The 17,421-nt window shown below is 52.9% G+C and overlaps 1 protein-coding gene across 1 annotated transcript in view; it reads left to right on the top strand.

Annotated features, from left to right (window-relative positions):
* The window catches only part of KIF18B (kinesin family member 18B), a 193,655-nt gene that overhangs the window by 73,635 nt on the left and 102,599 nt on the right, over nucleotides 1–17,421 (top strand). Inside the window, exons 8-9 of the mRNA XM_075328348.1 lie at nucleotides 1,547–1,621; nucleotides 1,716–1,825. Of these exons, the coding sequence (XP_075184463.1) occupies nucleotides 1,547–1,621; nucleotides 1,716–1,825 (185 nt within the window). The remainder of the gene's footprint in view (nucleotides 1–1,546; nucleotides 1,622–1,715; nucleotides 1,826–17,421) is intronic.

A 17,421-nucleotide genomic window follows, 5' to 3' on the forward strand; every position in this document is an offset into this window, starting at 1 on the left:
GCAGCCAAACACTGTGCCCTTCTATGGCCAGAAACCACATGACTATCTGTCATCCTTGAAACAGATGAAAGGAGATGGAGAGCTTTCAGCATTACACCAAAAAGTGATGCCTCATCATAGGGTTGTACAGGAAATTCTGTCCAGTTTAGTAGTAGTTCTAATTTTTTTGGTCATAACATAGACCTTAAAGAAAATCTATCACAAGTTGAAAAATGGCAATTTTTTTGCTCTTAATTTACTGCCCCTGCTCCACTGAGTAATCTGCTTTTTGTTTTTCATAAATCCGCCATACGGTTCTGGAGATATGAGCCTTTTTATTTACTAATTCTTATATGTGCTGCTCAGGGGTGTGGCTCACAGGATCTGCAGAGGCGTGTCATTAGGCTGCTTTGCATAATTTTCGCCATGCCCATAAACGTTTAAGGCCCATATCTCTGGATCCGTAAGGTGGATTTCTGAAAAACAAAAAGCAGAATACTGAGGGGAGAAGCGGGAATAAAATAAGTCCCTTTTAATGTGGCAGTAAGTCCTTTTTCTATACACTGAATTTAGAAAATAAAGGACTTATATTCTAAAGACTCTTTTTAAACCACCCCAAGGTGCACTATAAAATAAAAATAGTATACTTGCATTTCAGATCGGCACCCATTTTGCGATGCTGGCTCGGTGTTCCCTGGATGTTACACATTATGTCCTTTGACCGCTGTAGCTAATAATCGTCCACTGTTCGGCTGCAGCCTTTCCATATTTCATCACAGCATCAAATAGTGGACAATCCTTTTTAATCTTCTGCTAATCAATTCACTCTTCAGCTGGTGGCTTACTAAAACCATCTCTGTCAAGGGGCGTGGCTTTGCAATATTGTACTGAAAAGGGGGGAGGCTCCTGCTGCAGCTAGTTATTTTACAGCCACATATGAGGAGGAGGAGCTGGGGAAATAAATGCGCTTTTGAGACATAGAAGATTTATTTCAGATTTCTCAGACTTTATTGTAGTAGGAAACAAACAAGGATCAAAGTAAATGAGAAGATTAAGAGAGAAAGTCGCGTAATATTTTACATTTTTGTGTTTTCTGCGTTTTAGTATTCCACATAAAAGCAGCTTAATTAAAATTTTGATTGAAAAAATAATCCCAACTATCAGAGAGAGATGTAATTTCCCTTCTTAATAAGATTTTATTAAAGGGTTTTACTCTCCTGATGAAAAGTTTGAAACCACTTATCCATGCGGATTTTATAGGGCTCCAGCAGGGGGTATTTTTTTTTAAATGTTGTTATTCCAATATATATATATATATATATATATATATATATATATATATATATATATATATATATATATATATATATATATATATATATATATATATATATATATATAATTGTAAAATCCCAGATTTACCTTTTTATTTTTTTCATTGTATTACCTATTATTATTTATTATTATTATTATTATTATTATTAATAATAATAATAATAATAATAATAATAATATAATATTATATTATCTATTTATTTTTTATAATTTTTTTTTGTTTTGTTTATAGCTGAAGAGCAACGTCATCAATTTGGACTGTCATATCAGCAAATATGCCGCCGTGTGCGAGGAGCTGAAAGCTGAGGTGGGTTGGTGGTGGGGTGCCTGAATACCAGCCTGGTGCCGGTAAATTGGGCATGATCCAATTTACCGTCACATTTTGTCTTTGCTTCGAATAGGTGGCTGAACTAAAGGCCAAGCTGCGCTCCTATGAAATGAAGGAGTCTAACCAGGACGCTACCGAGGCGTCGTCTCTGTGCCACAGCCCTGTGCAGAGGAAAACCCCAAGGTAACCTAACCACATACATGCCTGAGAGCAATACTATGCAAATTATTTTGCAAAGTTATCCAAAATATAATAGAATACGTAATATCTGCAGGAAAAAAATAAGATTCAAAGGTGTGTGAACTTTTGCCAATTTTTTTTTTTTTTTTTTTTCTTTCGATGCATCCAAAATAGCTAATATGCTAATAGATTTAAAGGATTTGTCTGCACCCCCAAATTTTTTTTTATTTTTTTTTAAATATAGGCTAATCTGTACAATATTGCTCAGAGAAAGAAAAAAGTAAAAAGTATTAGCAGTTGGAAATCCGGCCAATTTTTCTTTATCGTTCCTTTGGGAGACCCAGACCATGGGTGTTTAGCTTCTGCCTCCGGAGGACACACAAAGTACTACACTAAAAAGTGTAGCTCCTCCCTCTGAGCTTATACACCCCCTGGTGAGCAGACCCAGCCAGTTTATCGCTTTGTGTTCAGAAGGCATACATCCACACATGCATTCTCATATGATTTTTCCCTTTTGGAATGAGTTTGAAGAACTGTGGGTCCACGTCTGGACCCCCGGCATGTCCCTTCTCACCCCACTGTGTCGGCGGTGTTGTAAGGTTAATTTACAAGGCTGCAGCCTTACATGCCGCGCTCCTTCACCATCCCTCCTGGGCTCTGGCTTGAAGTGGGAGCCAGCACGGTCTCCATGCCTGGCAGGAGACCGGTCTCCATCCGCAGCCCTTCTGGACCCTGCTGGACTGGAGCACTCGTCCCCAGGGACATGGCCCTGCGTCTCAGCAGCTAAGTACCTGAGACGTTTATATTTGGGGGTCCCTGTGCTTTATTGTTGGGGGAGAGTGTGCTTATTGTATTTTCTGACATTTCCAGCGGGTTCTCTAGCTGTCACCCGAGAACCGCGCCGATGGTGCCTGCGCGTCGGCCTCGCCGCTCAAATTTAGGCCCCGGCTTCGCCGGAGGCCTAGTTTCGTTTAACTGCCCTAGCATGTCACTCATGCAGAGGGACAGCGCGGCTCCTCCCGGCGGCCGTTCTGCACAGGGGAGGGACACTCCCCACTGCTGTGCGTGTCTCCTCCCCTGTAGGTCTCTATGGCTCTCCAGATCCCGCTCTTCATGCAAGTCCCGCCCCCTCTCTTCGCTACGGCGGCCATTTTCTCAGAGTTCTCTCAGCGTTGGTCTGCGTTCTGCATCCCTGCTGAGGTGCTGTGTTTGGGGGTCCGGGCTTCGGGATCTGGAGGGCACACAACACCGCTCTGCACAGCACGGCGGTCTGGTAAGCCACAACCAGCTCTGGTTGTGGACCTCTGTATATACTCTCTGGGGTTCATTCTCTGGCAGAGCCCCCACTCCAGCAGCATGTCTCACACGAGGAGCAAGGCTCCAAAGCTTTACTCTGTATGCGCTGCATGTAAGCTCCTACTGCCTGAACCGAGCACCTATCCACATTGTGATGCCTGCTCTACCTTGGCGGTGCCACAGCCTGGAGTCTCTCCCCCAGTGGTCTCTCCGGCTGCTCCGGCTCCTGTGGCTGAGCCCCCGGCCTGGGTAGAATCCTTTTCTAGGTCTATCTCCCAGTCTTTTGCTGAGTCCATGGGACTTCTGTCCAGGACTTTGCTGAATATGCATCAGCCCCCCTCACAGGGTGCCTCTGCTGCTAGGGCTCTCTCAGGACCGGAGCTCACAGAGTATTCATCATCAGGTCCCAGACCCCATCCTCCTAAAAAGAGACGTAGGGTCCCCTCTCCCTCCTCCTCCCGCGGCTCTGATTCAAGAGCGGACTCGCAGGATGAGGAGGATGCCTTTACAGGGGGCTCGGAGGCTAACTCCATGTACCCCATTGATCTGTCCGAAAGTGACTCAGATCTTAGTGACTTGATTGCTTCCATTAATTCTGTTCTGGATCTTAATCCGCCAGTATCAGAGGAGCAACCCTCTCTGGCAGAAAAGTACCAGTTTACCTCGCCTAAGAGGGCAAAGAGTGTGTTCTTTAACCACTCCAGTTTTCAGGCCGCTGTGTCCAAGCCCAGGGCCTGTCCTGACAAACGCTTCCCGAAGCGTAGTTCTGATGACCGTTTTCCCTTCCCACCTGAGGTGGTCAAGGAGTGGGCTCAGTCCCCAAAGGTAGACCCCCCGGTGTCTAGGCTCTCAGCCCGGACTGTTGTGTCGGTGGCTGATGGCACCTCCCTTAAGGATTCCACTGACCGCCAGATTGACCTTCTGGCCAAATCCGTATATGAAGCGGCGGGGGCCTCGTTTTCCCCGACTTTTGCAGCAGTGTGGGCTCTCAAAGCCATCTCTGCTTCTCTAGAGGAGATGCATTCCCTCTCCAGGGAATCTATGCCCGAGATGGTTACCTTGACTTCCCAAGCTTCAGCTTTTTCATCCTATGCCATGTCTGCCATGCTGGAGGCTTCTCACCGCACTGCGGTGGCTTCGGCTAATTCCCTCGCTATCCGCAGGATCTTGTGGCTTCGAGAGTGGAAGGCAGATGCTTCTTCAAAGAAGTACCTTGCTGGGCTCCCTTTTGCTGGGTCCCGGCTGTTCGGAGAACAGCTGGATGAAATTATTAAGGAAGCTACTGGCGGGAAGAGTACTTCCATGCCACAGACCAAAGCCAGGAAACCTGCCCAGGGTAGGAATCAGTCGAGGTTTCGCTCCTTTCGTTCCTCCAACTGGTCGTCCTCTAAGCCTTCGGCCTCGTCCACTAACTCAGCCAAGGATCAGAAATCCAACTGGCGCCCAAAAGCGCGTCCACAGAAGACGGCAGGAGGTGCTGCCACTAAGGCAGCCTCCTCGTGACTATCTGCCCGCTCCAGCAACGTCCTTGGTCGGTGGCAGGCTCTCCCACTTTGGCGACGCTTGGTTTCAACACGTCTCCGATCAGTGGGTGAGAGACATCATATCTCACGGCTACAGGATAGAATTTTCTTCCAGTCCGCCAAACAGATTTTTTCTCTCAACCCCCCCCCCCCTGCTCCAAGGCCGCCGCCTTCTCACAGGCCGTGGCATCCTTGCAGGCCAACGGAGTAATTGTACCGGTGCCCGCCCTGGAACGGTTCAGAGGTTTCTACTCAAATCTCTTCCTAGTCCCCAAAAAGGACGGTACTTTCCGGCCCATCGTGGATCTCAAGCTTCTCAACAAGCATGTCCGGGTGCGGCATTTTCGCATGGAGTCTCTGCGATCAGTCATTGCCTCTATGACCCAAGGGGAATTCCTGGCGTCCATCGACATCAGAGATGCCTATCTGCATGTGCCAATCGCAGTGTCACATCAGCGTTGGTTACGTTTTGCGATAGGAGAGGATCATTTCCAATTCGTGGCTCTCCCCTTCGGGTTAGCCACGGCCCCTCGGGTATTCACCAAGGTCATGGCGGCAGTGATTGCGGTCCTGCACCTCCAGGGGTTAGCAGTGCTTCCTTATCTGGACGACCTTCTGGTCAAGGGTCCATCCAGCGCAGACTGTCAGCGGAGTGTTTTGCTCACTCTCGCCACCCTAGCCCAATTCGGGTGAATTGTCAATCTTCCCAAATCCACTCTGACTCCGACCCAGAGTCTCCCGTACCTAGGGATGCAGTTCGAGACTTTTCCGGCACTTGTGAAGTTGCCCTTAATCAAACAGCAGTCTCTCCGGCTAGCGGTGCGCTCTCTCCTGAGGCCCCGCCGTTATTCCCTCAGGCGCCTGATGCAGGTGCTGGGTCAAATGGTGGCTTCCATGGAGGCGGTTCCCTTTGCCCAGTTCCATCTGCGTCCTCTGCAGCTGGACATTCTCCGCTGTTGGGACAAGCGGCCTTCCTCCTTACAGAGGTTAGTGGCTCTGTCGCCACGGACCAGAAGCTCTCTTCAGTGGTGGCTTCGACCCCTCTCCCTGTCCCAAGGGCGCTCCTTCCTGGCTCCGTCCTGGGTGATTCTCACCACGGTTGCCAGCCTATCCGGCTGGGGAGCGGTACATCTCCACCACAGAGCTCAGGGCACTTGTACTCCGTCCGAGTCAGCCCTCTCGATCAATGTGCTGGAAACCAGAGCTGTGCTTCTAGCTCTCCTAGCCTTTCACCACCTATTGGCGGGCAGGCACATTCGAGTCCAGTCAGACAACGCGACAGCGGTTGCCTACATCAATCACCAAGGCGGGACACGCAGCCGCCTGGCAATGTTGGAGGTCCAACGCATTCTTCAATGGGCGGAGGACTCCAAGTCCACCATATCCGCAGTCCACATCCCTGGCGTAGAAAACTGGGAGGCAGATTATCTCAGCCGTCAATCCGTGGACGGTGGCGAGTGGTCTCTGCACCCGGCAGTGTTTCAGTCAATCTGCCGCAAGTGGGGCACACCGGACGTGGACCTAATGGCATCCCGTCACAACAACAAGGTTCCGCTTTACGTGGCCCGCTCCCACGATCCTCAGGCCTTCGCCGCGGACGCTCTGGTTCAAGACTGGTCCCAGTTTCGTCTGTCCTACGTGTTTCCTCCTCTAGCTCTCTTGCCCAAAGTCCTGCGCAAGATCAGAATGGAGGGCCGTCGAGTCATCCTCATTGCACCGGACTGGCCCAGGCGAGCTTGGTATCCGGACCTGCTCCAACTGTCCGTGGAGATGCCGTGGCATCTTCCGGACCGTCCAGACCTGCTCTCGCAAGGTCCGTTTTTCCGCCCGAATTCTGCGGCACTCAAATTGACGGCGTGGCTCTTGAGTCCTGGATTTTGACGGCTTCTGGTATTTCTCCTGAAGTCATCTCCACTATGACTCGGGCCCGTAAGTCTTCCTCCGTCAAGATCTATCACAGGACTTGGAAAATTTTCCTGTCCTGGTGTCGCTGTTCCGGCCATTCTCCTTGGCCATTCTCGTTGCTGACCCGTCTGTCTTTTTTACAGTCCGGTCTGCAGCTAGGACTGTCCCTCAACTCTCTCAAGGGACAAGTCTCAGCTCTATCAGTGCTGTTCCAGCGGCGTCTCGCCTGGCTGGCTCAGATCTTTCATGAAAGGTGCGTCTCACATCATTCCGCCTTATCGGCGGCCCTTGGATCCCTGGGACCTTAACTTGGTCCTCACGGTATTGCAGAAACCCCCCTTTGAGCCTCTTAGGGAGGTTTCTTTGTATCGTCTTTCTCAAAAGGTGGCCTTTCTAGTTGCCATAACTTCTCTCAGGAGAGTCTCTGATTTAGCTGCGCTCTCCTCGGAGTCACCTTTTTTGGTTTTTCACCAAGACAAGGTAGTTCTCGGTCCGACCCCGGACTTTCTTCCTAAGGTGGTCTCTCCCTTCCACCTTAACCAGGATATTTCCTTGCCTTCCTTCTGTCCGGCCCCTGTTCATCGCTTTGAGAAAGCGCTGCATACTCTAGATCTGGTGCGTGCTCTCTGGATTTATGTGGCTCGCACCACTGCGCTTAGGCGGTGCACCTCTCTTTTTGTGCTAACCACAGGGCGGCGCAAGGGTCTCTCTGCTTCTAAGCCGACCTTGGCCCGTTGGATCAGATCGACCATTTCGGACGCCTACCAGAGTACTCAGGTGCCTCCCCCGCCGGGGATCAAAGCACACTCGACCAGAGCTGTCGGTGCCTCTTGGGCTTTTAGGCACCAGGCTACGGCTCAACAAGTCTGTCAGGCTGCCACTTGGACTAGCCTGCATACCTTTTCGAAGCACTACCAAGTGCATGCTCATGCTTCGGCAGATGCGAGCTTGGGCAGACGCATCCTTCAGGCGGCTGTCGCCCACTTGTGAAGTTAAGCTCCGCCTACTTCTTAGTTTTTTCTGTTTATTCCCACCCAGGGACAGCTTTGGAACGTCCCATGGTCTGGGTCTCCCAAAGGAACGATAAAGAAAAAGAGAATTTTGTTACTTACCGTAAATTCTTTTTCTTATAGTTCCGTATTGGGAGACCCAGCTCCCTCCCTGTTGCCTGTTGGCAATTTTCTTGTTCCGTGTGTTATCACCGGCTTTTGTCGTGGACAGAGTCTCCGGTTGTTCCGGTTCTTACTCGGTTCTACTTGTGGGTGGCTATTCTCCTTCAGCTTTTGCACTAAACTGGCTAGGACTGGCTACCAGGGGGTGTATAAGCTCAGAGGGAGGAGCTACACGTTTGAGTGTAGTACTTTGTGTGTCCTCCGGAGGCAGAAGCTAAACACCCATGGTCTGGGTCTCCCAATACGGAACTATAAGAAAAAGAATTTACGGTAAGTAACAAAATTCTCTTTTTTATAATACTCAGTGGGGCAGTCCAGTCCGATGGATGTCACTGCTCTCCGGTCTGGCGCTTCCTTTCCCCGGTGTGGTGCCTCCTCACTACAGCGATCGCCGTCCTCCTTCTGAGTCCATGTGCATGACGCGTCCTATGTCATCCACCCTGGCTGGCGTTGAGGTCCTGCGCAGGCGCACTTTGATCTGCCCTACTCAGAGCGCATGCGGTCTGTAACCTTTACTCGCGTCTGTACATTACAGTACTTTGATCTGCTCTTAGAAGGGCAGATCAAAGTGCGCCTGCGCAGGACCATGTTGGCCTGTGTAGATGACGTAACGCGTCATCCACAGAGGGGCTGGGTAGAAGGAGGATGGAGATCGCAGCAGAGAGGAGGCGCCAGGCTGGAGAGCAGCAACGCCCAATGGACCAGACCACCCCCTAGGAGAGTATTATAAAGGTATTTTAACGTTATACAGTTCGACCTGGGCGCTTATATACAGTATTCTGGAATGCTCTATATAAGGCTATGTGCGCACGTTGCGTAAATACATGCAGTTACGCTGCGCTTTGTAGCGCAGCGTAACTGAATGCGTCCTGCGTCCCCTGCACAGTCTATGGAGATTGTGCAGGGGCCGTGCGCACGTGGCGTCTTAGAGCGCAGCGCTTCGGCTGCTACCCGAAGCGCTGCGTTCTAAGAAGTGACATGTCACTTCTTCCGTGCGCTTTGCCGGCAGCTCCTGCTCTGTCTATGGCAGGAGCTGCAGGCAGAGCGCATGGAATCTGCTTTTTCTTCGGCGCTCCATTGGGAGACCCAGACGATTGGGTGTATAGCTACTGCCTCCGGAGGCCACACAAAGCATTACACTAAAAAGTGTAAGGCCCCTCCCCTTCTGGCTATACACCCCCCGTGGGATCACGGGCTGCTCAGTTTTCAAGCTTTGTGCGAAGGAGGTCAGACATCCACGCATAGCTCCACGGTTTAGTCAGCAGTAGCTGCTGACTATGTCGGATGGAAGAAAAGAGGGCCCATACTAGGGCCCCCAGCATGCTCCCTTCTCACCCCACTCTTGTCGGCGGTGTTTGTCAAGGTTGAGGTACCCATTGCGGGTACGGAGGCTGAGGCCCACATGCTGCTGTCCTTCCCCATCCCCATGAAAAGGGCTCTGGGTGAAGTGGGATCTTACCGGCCTCCAGGCTCTGAGGCCGGGCTCCGTCCACAGACCCGGAGATCCTGCTGGATACGGAGCTGAGTACCGTCAGGGACAAGGCCCTGCAACATTCAGGTACTCTGTGTCCCCTGCAGACAGGCACAGACACACTCCAGCGTTGCTGGGTGTTCTAGTGCGCCGGGGACAGTAGCGCTGTGCGCTGGGGCTATACTCACTGCAGCTTAGCTGAGTGAGTTTATGTGTGGGGAACTGCCGCGCCGGCCGCTCCTGGAGACTGCGGCGCGGCTGAGACTTGTAGTGCGCCGGGGACTTTGCGCTGCTGTGCTTTTATGACGGCAGCGCTTATAAATCTAGTCCCCGGCTTTTGCGGCCTAGTTCCGTTTTCGTTCCCGCCCCCAGCCCTGTCAGTCAGGGAAGGGGCGAGACGCTGTCCAATGGTCAGCGCAGAGGGCTGGAGTCTTATTTACATACTCCACCCCTCTCACTCGGCACAGTGGGACGCCAGTTTCCCGCTCTTGTCTGCAGCACGCCCACGGCCCGCCCCTCTTCACAGGACGCCGGCAGCCATTCCTGCATGCAGTCTGAGCTGGAGAACGGACGCAGCCCTGGGAGACCCAGACAGGGGATTCTGGCGACCACACACCCGCTGTTTAGCGGGCGGTAAGCAGCACCTACGTGCTGACCCCACTAGTGCCGCAGTGCTTGTTTGTGTACTTTTATTTGTACCATATATATATACATATTGCACTGTACGGTTGCTTCTTGGCTTTATACCCCTATTGCTCTGAGGAGACAACAGCATGTCATCCGCAAAAAGCAAGGGTGCCAAGGCACAGGCTTTATATGCTGCCTGTACCGCATGTGGGGCTGATCTACCTGCAGGTTCCACTGACCCCCATTGTGTGCAATGTTCGGTCCCTGTGCCACTTCGTCAGCCGGTGTCTATGCTTGTGGTGGCCCAGGCAGAGACGCCTGTGAACCCTGTCCCGGTGACGGGAACAGAGTTTGCAGTTTTTGCTGATAAGATGTCTGTCACTATGACGAAAATTCTAGAAACTTTGCAGTCCAGGCCGGTCATTCAGACCATGGACACTGGTGATTCAATGTTCCCCGGTCCCCCGCAGTTGGAACTAATCCGGGCCCCAAGGGGGTCCCAGGCATCACAGGCTGAAGGCTCTGACACGGACGACAGTCCCAGGCGGCCTAAGCGAGCCCGCTGGGAGAGACCCTCGACGTCCTCACACTGGTCAGGGTCTCAGCGAGAGGACTCTCTGTATGATGAGACAGAGGTAGAGGGTCAGGAGTCAAATCCTGAGACCGCTCTCAATTTAGATACTCCTGAGGGTGACGCCATGGTGAATGATCTGATAGCAGCCATCAATAGGCTGTTGGATATTTCTCCCCCAGCCCCTCTGGCGGAGGAGGCAGCTGCACAGCAGGAGAAATTCCATTTCAGATATCCCAAGCGTAAATTGAGTACTTTTTTGGACCACTCTGACTTCAGAGAAGCAATCCAGAAGCACCACGCTTATCCAGATAAGCGTTTCTCCAAACGTCTAAAGGATACACGTTATCCCTTTCCCGCTGACGTGGTCAAACGCTGGACCCAGTGTCCAAAGGTGGACCCCCCAATCTCCAGGCTTGCGGCTAGATCCATAGTTGCAGTGGAAGATGGGGCTTCACTTAAAGATGCCACTGACAGACAGATGGACCTTTGGTTGAAATCTGTCTATGAAGCTATCGGCGCGTCGTTTGCTCCTGCATTCGCAGCCGTGTGGGCACTCCAAGCGATTTCAGCTGGTCTTGCGCAGGTGGACTCTGTGATACGTCCATCTGTGCCGCAAGTGGCGTCCTTAACCTCGCAAATGTCTGCATTTGCGACTTACGCTATCAATGCTGTCCTGGACTCTACGAGCCGTACGTCAATGGCGTCCGCAAACTCGGTGGTTTTGCGCAGAGCCTTGTGGTTAAAGGAATGGAAAGCAGATTCTGCTTCCAAAAAATGCTTAACCAGTTTGCCGTTGTCTGGAGACAGACTGTTTGGTGAGCAATTGGCTGAAATCATTAAACAGTCCAAGGGTAAGGACTCTTCCTTACCCCAGCCCAGATCAAGCAAACCTCAGCAAAGGAGGGGACAGTCGAGGTTTCGGTCCTTTCGAGGCTCCGGCAGGTCCCAATTCTCCTCGTCCAAAAGGACTCAGAAGGATCAGAGGAGCTCAGATTCCTGGCGGGTTCAATCACGCCCAAAGAAGGCAGCCGGAGGAACCACCTCCAAGGCGGCTGCCTCATGACTCTCGGCCTCCTCTCTCCGCATCCTCGGTCGGTGGCAGGCTCTCCCGCTTTCGCGACATTTGGCTGCCACAGGTCAAAGACCGGTGGGTAACAGACATTTCTTCGGCGCTCCATTGGGAGACCCAGACGATTGGGTGTATAGCTACTGCCTCCGGAGGCCACACAAAGCATTACACTAAAAAGTGTAAGGCCCCTCCCCTTCTGGCTATACACCCCCCGTGGGATCACGGGCTGCTCTGTTTTCAAGCTTTGTGCGAAGGAGGTCAGACATCCACGCATAGCTCCACTGTTTAGTCAGCAGCAGCTGCTGACTATGTCGGATGGAAGAAAAGAGGGCCCATACTAGGGCCCCCAGCATGCTCCCTTCTCACCCCACTCTGTGTCGGCGGTGTTTGTTAAGGTTGAGGTACCCATTGCGGGTACGGAGGCTGGAGCCCACATGCTGCTTTCCTTCCCCATCCCCCTGAAGGGCTCTGGGGAAGTGGGATCTTACCGGCCTCCAGACTCTGAGGCCGGGCTCCATCCACAGACCCGGAGATCCTGCTGGATACGGAGCTGAGTGCCGTCAGGGACAAGGCCCTGCAACATTCAGGTACTCTGTGTCCCCGTACAGACAGGCACAGACACACGCCAGAGTTGCTGGGTGTGCTAGTGCGCCGGGGACAGTAGCGCTGCGCGCCTGGGTCTTATTCACTACAGCTTAGCTGAGTGACTTTCTGTGTTGGGAACTACCGCGCCGACCGCCCCTGGAGCGGCGGCGCGGCTGAGACTTGTAGTGCGCCGGGGACTCGCGCTGACCGTGCTTTTACGACGGCAGCGCTCATAAATCTAGTCCCCGGCTTTTGCGGCCTAGCTCCGTTTCGTTCCCGCCCCCAACCCTGTCAATCACGGAAGGGGAGAGACGCTGTACAATCAGTCAGCGCCGAGGGCTGGAGTCTTATTTACATACTCCAGCCCTCTCACTCGGCACAGTGGGACGCCAGTTTCCCGCTCTTGTCTGCAGCACGCCCACGGCCCGCCCCTCTTCACAGGACGCTGGCAGCCATTCCTGCATGCAGTCTGAGCTGGAGAACGGACATAGCCCTGGGAGACCCAGACAAGGGATTCTGGCGACCACACACCCGCTGTTAAGCGGGCGGTAAGCAGCACAAAAGTGCTGACCCCACTAGTGCCACAGTGTTATTTAGTGTACTTTTTGTCTGTACCTATATATTGCACTGTACGGTCGCTTCTTGGCTTATACCCCATTGCTCTGAGGAGACAACAGCATGTCATCCGCAAAAAGCAAGGGTGCCAAGGCACAGGCTTTATATGCTGCTTGTACCGCATGTGGGGCTGATCTACCGGCAGGTTCCACTGACCCCCATTGTGTGCAATGTTCGGTCCCTGTGCCACTTCGTCAGCCGGAGTCTATGGTGGTAGTGGCCCAGGCAGAGACGCCTGTGAACCCTGCCCCAGTGACGGGGACAGAGTTTGCAGTTTTTGCTGATAAGATGTCTGTGACTATGACAAAAATTCTTGAAACTTTGCAGTCCAGGCCAGTCACTCAGACCATGGACACAGTTGATGCAATGTTCCCCGGTCCCCCTCAGTTGGAACTAGTCCAGGCTACAAGGGGGTCTCAGGCATCACAGGCTGAAGGCTCTGACTCGGACGACAGTCCCAGGCAGCCTAAGCGAGCTCGCTGGGAAAGACCCTCGACGTCATCACACTGGTCAGGGTCTCAGCGAGAGGCTTCTCTGTATGATGAGGCAGAGGTAGCTGATCAGGAATCTAATCCTGAGACCGCTCTCAATCTGGATACTCCTGATGGTGACGCTATGGTAAATGATCTTATAGCGGCCATCAATAGACTGTTGGATATTTCTCCCCCAGCCCCTTCAGCAGAGGAGGCAGCTGCACAGCAGGAGAAATTCCATTTCAGGTATCCCAAGCGTAAATTGAGTACTTTTCTGGACCACTCTGACTTCAGAGAAGCAGTCCAGAAACACCATACTTATCCAGACAAGCGTTTCTCCAAACGTCTTAAGGATACACGTTATCCCTTTCCCCCTGACGTGGTCAAACGCTGGACCCAGTGTCCAAAAGTGGACCCCCCAATCTCCAGGCTTGCGGCTAGGTCCATAGTTGCAGTGGAAGATGGGGCTTCACTAAAAGATGCCAATGACAGACAGATGGACCTTTGGTTGAAATCTGTCTATGAAGCTATCGGCGCGTCGTTTGCTCCAGCATTCGCGGCCTTGTGGGCACTCCAAGCTATTTCAGCTGGTCTGGAGCAGGTGGACTCTTTCATACGTCCATCAGTGCCGCAAGTGGCGTCCTTAACCTCGCAAATGTCTGCGTTTGCGACTTACGCTATCAATGCGGTCCTAGACTCCACGAGCCGTACCTCAATGGCGTCCGCCAACTCTGTGGTTTTGCGCAGAGCCTTGTGGTTAAAGGAATGGAAAGCAGATTCTGCTTCCAAAAAATGCTTAACCAGTTTGCCATTATCTGGTGACAGACTGTTTGGTGAGCAATTGGCTGAAATCATTAAACAGTCCAAGGGTAAGGATTCTTCCTTACCCCAGCCCAGATCAAGCAAACCTCAACAGAGGAGAGGACAGTCGAGGTTTCGGTCCTTTCGAGGCTCGGGCAGGGCCCAATTCTCCTCGTCCAAGGGGACTCAGAAGGAGCAGAGGAGCTCAGATTCCTGGCGGGCTCACTCACGCCCAAAGAAAGCAACAGGAGGAACCGCTTCCAAAGCGGCTGCCTCATGACTTTCGGCCTCCTCCCTCCGCATCATCGGTCGGTGGCAGACTCTCCCGCTTTTGCGACATTTGGCTGCCACAGGTCAAGGACCGGTGGGTAACAGACGTTTTGTCTCACGGGTACAGGATAGAGTTCAGTTCTCGTCCTCCGCCTCGGTTCTTCAGAACTTCCCCACATCCCGACCGAACCGATGCCCTTCTGCAGGCGGTATGCTCTCTAAGGGCAGAAGGAGTGGTGATCCCTGTTCCTCTTCAGGAACGAGGTCAAGGTTTTTACTCCAATCTGTTTGTGGTGCCAAAAAAGGACGGCTCGTTCCGTCCTGTTCTGGACCTAAAACTGCTCAACAAGCACGTAAAAACCAGGCGGTTCCGGATGGAATCCCTCCGCTCCGTCATTGCCTCAATGTCTCAAGGAGATTTTCTAGCATCAATAGACATCAAAGATGCTTATCTCCACGTGCCGATTGCTCCAGAGCACCAGCGTTTTCTACGCTTCGTGATAGAAGACGACCATCTTCAGTTCGTAGCCCTGCCCTTCGGTCTGGCGACAGCCCCACGGGTTTTCACCAAGGTCATGGCAGCAGTGGTAGCAGTCTTGCACTCTCAGGGACACTCGGTGATCCCTTACTTAGACGATCTGCTTGTCAAGGCACCCTCTCAAGAGGCATGCCAACACAGCCTAAACGTTGCGCTGGAGACTCTCCAGACTTTTGGGTGGATCATCAACTTTTCAAAGTCAAACCTGTCACCGACCCAATCACTGACATACCTTGGCATGGAGTTTCATACTCTCTCAGCGGTAGTGAAGCTTCCGCTGGACAAGCAGCGGTCACTACAGACAGGGGTGCAGTTTCTCCTTCAAGGTCAATCGCACCCCTTAAGACGCCTCATGCACTTCCTGGGGAAGATGGTGGCAGCAATGGAAGCAGTCCCGTTTGCCCAGTTTCATCTGCGCCCACTTCAATGGGACATTCTCCGCCAATGGGACGGGAGGTCGACGTCCTTAGACAAGAAAGTCCTCCTCTCCCAGACGGCCAAGGACTCGCTTCAGTGGTGGCTTCTTCCCACCTCATTATCACAGGGAAGGTCCTTCCTACCCCCTTCCTGGGAGGTGGTCACGACAGACGCGAGTCTGTCAGGGTGGGGAGCAGTTTTTCTCCACCACAGGGCTCAGGGTACGTGGACTCAGCAGGAGTCCACTCTTCAGATCAATGTTCTGGAAATCAGGGCAGTGTATCTGGCCCTACTGGCCTTCCAACAGTGGCTGGAAGGAAAGCAGATCCGAATTCAGTCGGACAACTCAACAGCGGTGGCATACATCAACCACCAAGGCGGGACACGCAGTCGGCAAGCCTTCCAGGAAGTCCGGCGGATTCTGCTGTGGGTGGAAGCCACGGCCTCCACCATATCCGCAGTTCACATCCCGGGCGTAGAAAACTGGGAAGCAGACTTTCTCAGTCGCCAGGGTATGGATGCAGGGGAATGGTCCCTTCACCCGGACGTGTTTCAGGAAATCTGTCGCCGCTGGGGAATGCCGGACGTCGACCTAATGGCGTCTCGGCACAACAACAAGGTTCCGGCCTTCATGGCGCGGTCTCGCGATTAAAGAGCTCTGGCGGCAGACGCCTTAGTGCAGGATTGGTCGCAGTTCCAGCTGCCCTATGTGTTTCCACCTCTGGCACTCTTGCCCAGAGTGCTACGCAAGATCAGGTCCGATTGCCGCCGCGTCATACTCGTCGCCCCAGACTGGCCGAGAAGGTCGTGGTACCCGGATCTGTGGCATCTCACGGTCGGACAACCGTGGGCGCTGCCAGATCGACCAGATTTGCTGTCACAAGGGCCGTTTTTCCATCTGAATTCTTCGGCCCTGAACCTGACTGTGTGGCCATTGAGTCCTGGATCCTAGCGTCTTCAGGATTATCTCAAGGTGTTGTTGCCACCATGAGACAAGCTAGGAAGCCCACGTCTGCTAAGATCTACCACAGAACGTGGAAGATATTCTTATCCTGGTGCTCTGCTCAGGGAGTGTCCCCCTGGCCATTTGCATTGCCTACGTTTCTTTCCTTCCTGCAGTCTGGGTTGGAAAAAGGTTTGTCGCTCGGCTCCCTTAAAGGGCAAGTCTCAGCGCTATCTGTATTTTTTCAAAAGCGTCTAGCACGACTTCCTCAGGTACGCACGTTCCTGCAGGGGGTTCGTCACATCGTCCCTCCGTACAAACGGCCGTTAGACCCATGGGATCTGAACAGGGTACTAGTTGCTCTCCAGAAGCCGCCCTTCGAGCCTCTGAGGGATGTTTCACTTTCTCGACTCTCACAGAAAGTGGCCTTTCTTCAGCGCTCTATTGGGAGACCCAGACGATTGGGGTATAGCTACTGCCCTCCGGAGGCCACACAAAGCACTACACTAAAAAGTGCAAGGCCCCTCCCCTTCTGGCTATACCCCCCCGTGGTATCACGGGTACTCCAGTTTTCAAGCTTTGTGCGAAGGAGGTCAGACATTCCATGCATAGCTCCACAGATTTTAGTCAGCAGTAGCTGCTGACTATTTCGGATGGAAGAAAAGAGGGCCCATATAGGGCCCCCAGCATGCTCCCTTCTCACCCGTAGATGGTGTTGTAAGGTTGAGGTACCTATTGCTGGTACAGGGGCTGGAGCCCCACATGCTGTTTTCCTTCCACATCCCCTTGTAGGGCTCTGTGGAAGTGGGATCCTGCCGGCCTCAAAGCTCTGACGCCGGGCTCCATCCACAGACCCATAGCACCTGGTGGATGCCGAGCAGGAGTACCATCAGGGACAAGGCCCTGCATCATACAGGTACTCTGTGTCCCCGGCAGGCACAGACACACTCCGGGCTGGCTGGGTGTTGTAGTGCGCCGGGGACCGTAACGCTAGAGCTAGTGTTCCTACAGTTTAACTGGGGGGCTTTTTTCTGTATTGTGGGAACGCAGCGCCGACCCCCGCTGGACCGGCGGCGCTGCTGTGACTTTTAGTTCGCCGGGGACACGCCGACCGCGCTTTTACGGCGGTGGCGTTTATAAATCGAGTCCCCGGCTTTTGCGGCCTAGGACGCCGGCAGCTCCGATTCGTTCCCGCCCCCACCCTGTCAATCAGGGTAGGGGAGAGACGCTGTTTCACGGCAGCGACGAGGGCTGGAGCCTGATTTACATGCTCCAGCCCTCTCACTAGGCACAGAGGGAAGCAGGCTTCCCGCTCTTAGC

This window comes from Anomaloglossus baeobatrachus, chromosome 11 (assembly GCF_048569485.1).
Source record: "Anomaloglossus baeobatrachus isolate aAnoBae1 chromosome 11, aAnoBae1.hap1, whole genome shotgun sequence".
NCBI classification, from domain to species: Eukaryota; Metazoa; Chordata; class Amphibia; order Anura; family Aromobatidae; genus Anomaloglossus; species Anomaloglossus baeobatrachus.